The following is a 10576-nucleotide window of genomic DNA, read 5'->3' as shown; positions in this document are numbered from 1 at the left end:
TTTTATGACTGTTGGCCAATGTTCTGTGTGCTCACATTTTAATTGTTTTAAGTATGTGGCAGGTTAAATTTAATTATAAATAGGACCAGTTTGCCATCTGGGATATTTTGAATTTTCCTTCCTTAATATCTCATATATCCAAACGGCAGTATAGGTTCAGGAAGCTCATTAATTCCAGGAAATACATATTTAATGCTGTCTATTTGCTAGCTGTTGTTCTAGGTGCAAATAGAAGGGAAAACTAAGCCATTTTCTGTTGCCAGGAAAAATATCCATCCGAGAGGGGTGTGGTGGCACATGCCTGAAATTCCCACCCTTTAGAGGCTGAGCAGGAAGATCACAAGTTCAGGCCCAGCCTGGGTAACTAGTGAGACTGACTCAAAGAAATAACAGCCTAGGTGAGCTACAAAGGAAAGAAGTGTGTTCTGGCTGACAGGGCAGGAGGCGCACAGGGTTGAGGGGCCCAGTCTGGCCATGATGGTCCTTGAAGTAGGTTCGTGAACAATACAGGAATCCAAGCAGCCAAATTGATAAATTTGGGATTTAATTAGCTGAGCTCAGCCACCACTCATGTAGAGACCCCTGTTTCAGAGTCCCACCAAGTGGCCCTGAACTGGAAAGTTACAAAGCTTTTAAAGCAGAGAACCACAAAAAGACATTGTGTTGGAAACAATTTAGCTAGAATCTTACATTAATTTTTGGTTGACATCTGTATCCTGCTTCTTTGTTGAGCAGGTTCATTGTTCTCTTGTAGGTGCAGCTCATTTTGCTTTTCTTAGGGGATAGTACTCTAGGTAATTTTGCATTCTTCTGCATGAAATACAGGGCACTAGTTAAATGCAGAGCTCAAGATGGCGTCAATTATGCCAAGCTATAAGTCTCCTTGCCTGTGAAGTGGTAATGAGCGGGACGTCACGTTCCTGGAGAGGGGGGTGAGCGTGGGTCTTTTGGTCTCTCGCTCTTGTGACTGAACTGAGATTAATCAATGGGAGCCCCACCCAATGACCATGTCTACCCTGGTCATTCCCCAGATGCTGCGGCTCTAAACACCTGAGCAGATTGCTTCCATGCCTGTCAGTGCCGCAGAGCGGGGCTAGATTTGAGGGTGTAGTCCTGTGACACCCAGCCCATCACAGAGTCAGTGTGCAGCCACCACAGCTTGCAGAGCAGGGATCTAGAGCAGCACAGTGTGCCAGGTCCGCCCGCAGCAGGGGCTCCTAGCGGAGGCGCTGGTGGGCTGGGACCTAGGGTCGCCGCTGGGGCAGTACTGTGCAAGGAGCGCTGTAGGGGTTGCCCCAGGTTCTGTGTGCCGCTGCCAGACAGAGCCAAGAGAGACTTCAAAGTCCTGGGTGACCAACTGAAAGAACAGCTTTGGGACGGAGCCAGGGGTGGCACGGGAGCTGGAGTGGAAGCAGCAGTTTCCTGCTCCCCTCGGGAGCCATGGTCCTCAGGAGCCAGGAGGAACGCAGCGTCAAGATGGACCCGCTGCAGAGGACGATGGACCCGGATGATGGAGCCACTGAGATGACTGCGGAGTTAGCACCTCTCAACCAGACAGGGCTGTCATCCCAACACTCTGGAGGCTGAGGCAGAAGAATCATTTGCAAATTCTAAGCCAGCCTGGGCTACAAAGTGAGCCCAAGGCCAGCCTGAATTGCATAGAGAGACCCCGTCGCAAAAAGACCAAAAAAAAAAAGGAAAGGTAAAAATGAGGAAAGAAGGATAACATGGAAACAATTTTGCAAATAAGGAGGGGGAACCAAGGTTAAAGGGAGGTGAGGGAAATGGGAAGGGAAAAAAGAGAAATCAAGGTATATTACAGACAGATACTAAATCCCCATGGTGAGCGCGATCACTGTGTATGCCTAAATTTTACCAATAACCTTAACTGAAAGGAAGATGTCAGGGGAGCCCCGGGATTCTCCCAGCTGTTAGGGGTCAGAGAGGGGCACCGTTAGGTGAGGTGCAAGGACAACAGGCAGGGTGGCCAGTGCAGGTGAGTAGCTGAGAGGAGGGGGGAGTGCGAGCAGTGGGAGCCCTTGTTCACTGGGCCCCACAAGACAGGAGGATGATAGAGAAACAGCAGTGTGCAGGTCACAGGTGGCGCTTAGAAAACCACTGAGGCAAGGCTAGGCGGGGTGCACCCGAGGGCTGAAGCAGACAGATCACTCAGACTTAATGGGCTACATGGAGAGAGCCCGTCTCAAACAAAAAGAAAAAAGGAAAAGGAGGAGAAAGAGAAGGAAGAAAAGGAGAAGCAGAAGAAAAAAAAGTTGGAGGAGGAAGAAAAAAGAAAGCTATTTTGACTGAGCTTGGGGCTTGGGCAACCCTGTCTCAAAACAATGATTAAAAGACTAGGGATGTAGCTCGTGAGAAGGCCCTGGGTCAGTCCCCAGAACAGTGAAACAACAGAAAGCTGTTTCAGTAGCATAGTGCTGGAGAAACTGGCTTTCCACATGCCAAAGACTAAAGCTAGACCCATATCTATCACCATGCACTAAACTAAAATCAAAATGGAGCAAAGATCTAAATACTAAAACAGAAACACTAAATCTTAAAAAAAAAAAAAAAAAAAAAAAAAGGGCTGAACACTTGAAGACATAGGTGTGGGCAAAGATTTCATAAACAAAACCCTGCTATCAAGAAAATAATACAAAGAATCAATACTGGGATCTCATCCTATTAAAAAGCTTTTGCAGCCTTGGCCTGCTTGGCACAGTGAGGCCCTGCGGCTTGGGCTGTGGGGCAGACCCTCTGGTGACCCTGGGCCTTGCGGCCCAGTACTGCTTCTGCCAGGAAACCACGCTGTTTCCCATCGTGACTGTACCAAACTATCTCCTTGCCCACAGTATAAAAGGCAAAATTCCCATTTCTCTGCACCCTCACTAATACATGCTATTTTCATTTGTTGACTTTCTGATAACAGGTGTGAGGTGATGCTTCATACAGTTTTGATTAGAATTTACCTGCTGTAGGGCTGGGGATACAGCTCAGTGGCACAGTGCCTGCCTGGCAAGCACGAGGTAGTGAGTTTGATTCCTGGTACAAAAAAATAAAATAAATAAAAAGAAGAATTTATCTGCTGACTACTGATAATGAACATCTTTGTATGTCTTTCACATTTTTTTGACTTGCATGAATTTCTTACATATTTTGCATATTGTATCTATTTTACTAGAGAAACAGACATAACACAAGATATACAATTGGATAGGAAATCACAAGATAAGCTTATGATAGAAAATTACAAGATAAGCTTATGATGGTCACCCACAGGACTGGATGAGGAAGTGTGCAGAGGGTGTCCGCACGCTGGAGACTGCAGGGTTCAGCCAGGATCTGGAGATCACTGCAGTGTCCTGTGCCAGTCCATCTCAGGAGGCCAATGGGTCTGCGATGGGAGGCTGAACAGTAATGCAGCTGAAGTCTGCACTGGGATCCAGGAGTCAGTGTGCTCTGAAGGCTGAGACTGGAGCTCCTCCAAAGAAACAGAAGCAAGCCTGCCTTCTTCATGTGCCCTCTGTATTGTCCAGGCCATGAGCAGCTCTAGGGTGGGTCCCCACGACCCTTGCTGTAAATGAGTCACCCTGAGGCAGATCTTCTACAGCCCAGGGCATAGAATTGCTGAACCCATTTAGTTAAACTTCTAAACTTCTCCTGTTGACACAACCAACCATTACAGATGTTAGCCCTTTCTTAGGTAGATGGTTTGAAATATTTTCTCTCATGGTGTAGGCTGTCTTCATTTTCTTTTGCAATGCATAAACACTTTAATTTGATGCAGTTCCACCTGTACACATTTGCTTTTGTTACCTGTGCTTTTGGTATCATATGCAAAAAATCACTGCCAAAGCCAGTGAGAGAGAGCTTTCTTCCTATGTTTTCTTCTAGGAGTTTTATGGTTCACAGTCTTACTAGAAGGGAAGGGAGAGAGGTTTGCAGGAAAAAAACAAGAATCAAAATATCACATAGGAGTACAAATTCCCTATGGTGAATTTGATTATTATGTATATCACATACTCTTTTGTCACAGTAGTTACTAAAATATGTTTGATAATCTATGTTTCTAGAATTATTGATTCAGCAGTTTTTACTGACTGTCTTTTTTCTTTCCCTCTTTAAGTTTATTGGTACACTGTAGATGTATATAATGATCAAATTCATCACAGAGGCTATTTTTTTAGAACATAATTAATATATTAAGAGACAGTCTTTATTTTTTTCACCTGAGATAAGTTATCACTGTGCCAGGGTGCCCTTGGACTCAAGTCCTCTGCCTCAGGTCTGGAGTGCTGGGTTACAGGGATGCACCAGCTCACCCCACCTGAAGGTTTCATTTCTGGATGACTGGAGGGAATGGCAATCTCCATTTCCAGGAAATCTGCAAACGCATGGACTGAGGATGTCTTTCTTTTACGGCATCAAGCAGTGCAACATCTTCTGCATCCAGGAGCCAGCCCAGTATGTTCAGGTGGAGCAGGCTGGGCAGGCGGGACATACACTGGCCAAGGGCCTTGACCGTGGTGGCCTGGATTGTCAAACAGTCAGCGAAGTGTCTGGAGATATTCAGCTCTCTCAAGCTGGGCAGGTTATCCAGGGCTTGAAAGAAATTCCTGTACCCATCCTGGGTAATCTTGTGATTCCCTGAAAGATTTAGGTCCTCAAGTTTCTGGAAACCTCCACTGATTGCTATGTTGGCTATAGAAACAAAACATTCATGAAAACATGATCCTAAGGACTTTTAATTCAATAACAGTAGACAAAGTTATTTGACTCAACTTCTGCTACCACTATTATGAATAAAGTAGGAGATGCTCAATGTATTGTTCTATTTTAATTTATTTATTCATTCATTCATTTATTTATTTTGAGACAGAGTCTCGATACATAGTTCAGATTGGCCTTGAACTCACTATGTAGCCAATAGTGCTGGGATTACAGGTGTGCACCATCATACTCAGCTTTCTTTAGAGTTTTTTTTGTCTGTGTGGGTTTTTTTTTTTTTTTTTTTGAGACAGGGTCTCACTATGTAGCCCAGGCCTCCTCAGATCGTGCCTCCTGCCTTAGCAACTTTAAATAAAAGTACTTCCTAGCAAAATGTATGTGCCAAACAGTACCTATCACACAACAAGAACATACCAACAGAAAATCTAAAAGGAGTTATGGTCATAAAATTTGAAGAACTGACAAGTTCCAAATAGGGCCAGGGTATGAAATGAGTGCTAGTCAGCGTGTAAATTGCTGTATCCTCTGTGGAAAACTGAGAGTTTATCCGAGTTCCTCAGGAACTCCTGCCCTAGAAGCACCTAAATATGTACGTCAAAGACCATGAATGTTCAAGGAAGCAGTACTACTCATTGTAGGGTAGTAATACTATTACTATTAACGAATTCAACCCAGGGCATCACATTGAGCTACATCCCAAATTTTTCTTTTATTCTTCACTTTTATTTTGAGACAGAGTCTTACTAAGTTGCTAAGTTTCCTAGACTTTGATACTCCTGCCTCTGCCTCTCACTGTGCTGGGATTATAGGCACATGCCACCATGCCCAGCTAAAAGCACTACTCATAGTAGCCAAATATTAGAATAAACTGGGTGGACAAGCTATAGCATGTATATGGTCACAGCATGATTTTTGGTAATGAAAAATCAGTGAGCTCTGTCATATGTATCGTAATAGCACAAACATAATGATCAAAAACAAGATGCAAACGCGTACATATTGTGTAGGATTCCATTATGTAGGATTTTTAAATAGGCAAAACTAATGTGTAGCGGAAGAAAGCAAGACCCTGGCCATCTCCCGCAAGGAGCGGGCGGCACTGTCACACTGGAAGCTGGAAGGAGGCTGGCGACGTCCCATATTCTAACCTGGCCACACAAAATATTCAAGACTTCAGTACAGTTCACTAAGTGGCACACTGAAGACTTCTGTCCTTCTGTAAGTATATTAATATCCAGCTGAAAAAGGCACTTGGAAGAGGCTCAGCCACGCTCGTGTCTGACACGGACCTAAGGAGCGCTGGCTGCAGGCCGCCCTGAGTGTGAGCGCAGCACTGCGCCCATGTGCACGCATGAGACTTGCAGGCTTGGGTGACCCCTAAAGGCAGGCTTCCTGGCGCTGGGTGCAGCCTGCAAGGCCAGGCGCCGGGCTTCCTGCCAGCCGGCGCACTAAGGGAGCTTACCGATTTCAGCCAAGCTGTCATCATTCAGAATCTTGAAAAAGGTGAGGGCTCGAAGGCACGTAAGCCGCTGGCACTGCTGGATGATCCGTTTTGCCACCTGATAAATCTCGTCCCCGGTTGGAAGGACCAGCTCTTCCAGGTTCGCGAGCGAACCCAAGGCGCCAGCTGTGGAGAGGGACACACGCTGCTCTCTCCCTGTGAGGCTGCCTGGCCCCCGCCCCACTGTCCACCCAAGGCGGTGGCCGCCTGCGCCCCCTCCCGGCCGACGCACAGAGGCAGGCTCCTGCCTATTCGCACTCTGGAACTCCCGGAGACAGGAGGACTTCACGGACACTTAATCAAACTGCACAGGGCTGTGAGTTGCTGTAGAACCCACTCTGAGGCCGGGAGTGGTGACTCCCGCATGTAATCCCAGCACTCGGGAGGCTGAGGTAGGAGGATCATTGCGAGTTCGAGACCAGCCTGGGCTACAAAGTGAGCTCAAGGCCAGCCTGAACTGCATAGCCAGACTCCGGCTCAAAAAAGACAAAACAAACAAACAAAAAAACACCCACTCTGAGGACTCGAGGACCAAGCCCGATGACTGTGTGGAAACGGCCGACCGCTTCCTGCGGAGGCGATGGGAGCGGAGTCGGCTGCCACCTGCACAGGTCAGCCAACCGCAGAGCCAGACCCCACACAGGCCTGCATCTGCACTGCGCCCTCAGCCCGTGTGCCTTTCACTGTCTCCTGAACGATACAGTAGGACAAATACTTGCATCACATTCACACTGTAGTAGGTGATGCAAGGAGTCCAGAAACCACGTAAAACACAAAGGAAGATGCGCGCAGGTAGCACGCAAATACTAAGCTGATTTCACACCCGGCACCCGAGTGCCCTCCTACTGCGGTCAGTCAAGGGTCCCAGAACCAGCACCCATGGGCGCTGCCTGAGGCCTGCCCATATCCGCTGCACTGTGGCTAAGTCAAGCGGCAGGCAAAGGACTTCGTGGAAGCAAGGGGAAGGAAGCAAACAAAAAGTAGGAAGCACCGATTTGAAAACATACCAAATTTTCCAGCTGTCTCCTTATCAGGAAATCGCTGGTATTCCAGGTTTAATATCTTCAAAAAACTAAAACTTGGCAGAATAGTGACTATGAAAGAGGAAATAAAAATTTAGTTATGTCAGTTACATTTCTTATGAGTACAAGTAGTATTTTTAAATGATCAAAATTAAAATATAGTACTAAGGCCAGGAGAGGTGGTACACCCTGCATTCCAGCACTCCAGGGGCTGAGGCAGAAGTTGTGGCTGTGGCTGAGGGAGGCTGGTTTCAAGTTTGAGATCAGTCTGGGCCACACAGTGAGTTTCAGGCCAGCCTGAATTGCACAGTGAAGCCCTGTCTCAAAAAACAAACAAAAAGAACCCGAAACAATATACTAATTCAAACTGAATTAATTTGACTAAGTAGGTAAAACAAATCTTTACTCAGAAAATAATCCTAGAAGCTAGAAATGTTTAAAATTATAAACAGCGAGGTGTACTGGCACATATCTGTAATCCCAGCTCTCAGGAGGCTGAGGCAGGAGGATCACTGTGAATTCAAGGCCACTTTGAGCCACACAGAGTCCAGGCCAGTCTGAACTACATAGCCAGATCTTGTTTCAAAAAAAAAATTTTTTTTTGGCTCTTGTTCATTGTGCTCAGTATGATTTTGTCCACAGAGACAAAAGGAGGTCCAGAGTTCGATCCTCAGTACCCACAAAAAAAGTACAAAATTATAAGGTTATAATTCTTACCAAATGGGACAGCATCAAAAAAGGATCCAGAAAATCTAATTTCACTGAGTTTCTTGCAGGAAGCCAATGTGGTCATGAGAGACTGAAAACCCGGATAAAAATTGCACGTCAGATGGAAAACACAAAGGTTTGGAGAATTCTGAATCAATTTGACTGTAAAATATCAAAGATTTTTCAGAAATTAGAGAAAACTGCAAATTTCTATCCAAATTGGCCTCATTCTTTATGACTTCCTGTTCCAACAATACTGACTTCAAACAAGGCAGCCTGACACAGAGACCCAAGACTTGGGCCACTTGGGTTTCAGGTAGGATCTGCACTGACGGGGGTAGAGTGGGGCAACGTGGTTACTGACTCTCCAGGAATCAGTTTTCCTATCTGTAAGATAAGCGCTCAGGAGGATCCCCTTCAGCCATCACCTTATAATGTCTATGTCTGTACTGCATGTACACAATACAAACACTACACAAACACACAAGGAATGGCACTGAAGCAAAGCCTCACTTGATGTAAAAATACTGACAGCTAGGGGCTAGGGATTTAGCTCAGCAGTATAAGCGCCTGCCTTGCAAGCAGGCAGTCATGAGTTTGATCCCTGGTACCGATGAAAAGGAAAAAGACAAAAAAAAAAAATTATTTTGGGGCTGGGGATTTAGCTCAGCGGCATAAGCGCCTGCCTTGCAAGCAGGCAGTCGTGAGTTCGATCCCTGGTACCGATGAAAAGGAAAAAGCCAAAAAAAAAAAAAAATGCTGACAACATCTGTAATCACAGCACTCAGGAGGTTGAGGCAGGAGGATAGCTGTGAGTTCAAGGCCAGCCTGGGACATCCTGAACTACATAGTGAGACTTTGTCTCAAAAAAAAACAAAAATCTCACAAACAAACAAACAACCCCTCCCAAACCCCAACCAATACAAGAAAACTACCACTTCCAATATATCACCATCAGCAAATGTTTTACATGTGATTTCATAAAGCTTGATAGAGTGGACCCATGACTTAGGAACTCAAAGCTTTCCAAGGGCTGGTTGTAACGCAGGCTGTCAGTCAAATGCTCAGCCTCCTGCACAGCCTTCAAAGTCTCTGTCCTGTACACAGGCGGATTTCGGTCCTTAGAAAGATGCTGACCCAGGATTTCTCAGTGAAGCTGATACGGGAAGGGATGTTGTGATGTTCCTTCCAGAATGCCTTAAGGGTTAAATCTGTATCTGGAAGCACAAGCAGCCGGCATTCGGGCCCTAACTCAAGACTGGTTGTTAAGTTAAAGCCAAAATTCTGGTCATAACCCGAGTTGTTGTATGTGAAGCCAGTCATAACTTGAGGGTCCACTTCTATCTGGTGTTTAGGGTTTCCTAGAGCGAGGTGCTGATGGTTGTGCTAAGCAAGGGACTTTGCAAGCAGGCACCTGCCCATGATGGCAGCTCCAGCCTGGCCAGTAGCTTCCATGTTGCCCTTCACGGCTCTGGGAGACACATGCAGCAGCCACTCCCACAGAAGCTGACCCCAGAGGCTGAGCGCTCAGACTCAGGTTGAGGTTTGCTCAGCTGGGCAAATTGAGTAAATTACTTAGCTTCTTTGTGTTTCAATCCCTGTGAACGATCAGAAGGATCTGATGTGGAGAGGAAGTTAGAATTTGGGAAGCACTTAGAATGGTCCCTAGCAGATAGTAAAAGCTCAAAATTTGCAACTAGCCCTCTGCTTTGTAAGGAGAGAGTGCTGTGCCCACAGTATCCATGGGGACAGACTAAACCCTCAGACCCACACAAGTTCTTTTTTTTTTTTTTTTTTGGTACCACATGCTGTCTCAAAAAGAAAAAAACAAAAATCACTGGCCATGTAACTTTTCCAACTACTGCAAAAACAAATAAATCCAAGTGCCATCCTTACCTAGTTTGGAAGCATCACACCCAGCTGAAACTTGGATTAGTAATTTCTCCATATGATGGAGGTTTGGGAATTCATCAGGAAAGAGAGAAAAAATATCCAGACTGCTGTCCATATTCACCGACAGTTCTCTCAGGCATGGGAACTTGTCCAGGTTAGGGAAGATTTGATCTGTAGAGAAGCATGGTTTCCCATTATTGACCTAACAATTTCCAAGTGGAAAATCTGAAACTATCATTTTGACCCATCAACTACTTTCACATTGTCAGGTGAAGACCACCAGATACCATACAACTCTTTTTTTTTTTTTTAATTTTTTATTTTTGGAGACAAGAGTTTGTTTCATAGTTCAGGCTGAACTTGAACTCACTATGTAAGCCAGACTGGCTATGAAATCACAGAGATCCTCCTGCCTCAGCCTCCTGAGTGTTGAGATTATAGGTGTGTGCTAACATGCCCTGGAAAACATTCATTTTAGTAAGGATATATACAAAGAATTGTCTATAGCACTCACCAAGTATGTACCATCTGGGAAGCCCTGTGTTACTCTCTGTACTCACAAACATAAGTAAGATATCTCCCCCACCAACAGTGTAGGAACAACAGGATTTGCATGGCAAAAGAAATCAAATTGGACTTCCTACCTTAACTCATATCTAACTTAAAATGCGTCAATGATCAAAAGACCTAAAACCATTCAACTCAGAAGAAAACATAGGGGCAAATC

General features: G+C 45.4%; 1 protein-coding gene across 4 annotated transcripts in view; it reads right to left on the bottom strand.

Annotated features, from left to right (window-relative positions):
- Nucleotides 1–527: 527 nt before the first annotated feature.
- LOC100731744 (baculoviral IAP repeat-containing protein 1-like) overlaps nucleotides 528–10576 on the bottom strand; it is a 37754-nt gene continuing 27705 nt past the window's right edge. Inside the window, exons 11-16 of one of the 4 annotated variants that reach the window (XR_010050479.1) lie at nucleotides 9853–10020; nucleotides 7966–8118; nucleotides 7234–7320; nucleotides 6188–6352; nucleotides 4227–4698; nucleotides 528–3914 (exon numbers count right to left, since the gene is read on the bottom strand). Coding sequence is in view for 1 of the 4 variants with exons in the window: in XM_003470255.3 (XP_003470303.1) it covers nucleotides 4334–4698; nucleotides 6188–6352; nucleotides 7234–7320; nucleotides 7966–8118; nucleotides 9853–10020 (938 nt within the window). In the remaining 3 variants the exon portion in view is untranslated. Of the gene's footprint in view, nucleotides 4699–6187; nucleotides 6353–7233; nucleotides 7321–7965; nucleotides 8119–9852; nucleotides 10021–10576 lie in introns of those variants that run through there. The other 3 variants (XR_010050478.1, XM_003470255.3, XR_010050480.1) reach the window with 3 other exon arrangements.

Source organism: Cavia porcellus, unplaced genomic scaffold (genome assembly GCF_034190915.1).
Source record: "Cavia porcellus strain 051 isolate PalLab524CR breed Dunkin Hartley unplaced genomic scaffold, mCavPor4.1 scaffold_11, whole genome shotgun sequence".
Lineage (NCBI taxonomy): Eukaryota > Metazoa > Chordata > Mammalia > Rodentia > Caviidae > Cavia > Cavia porcellus.
Note: the sequence above shows the minus strand (reverse complement) of the source record. Positions and strands in the feature narration are given on the sequence as shown.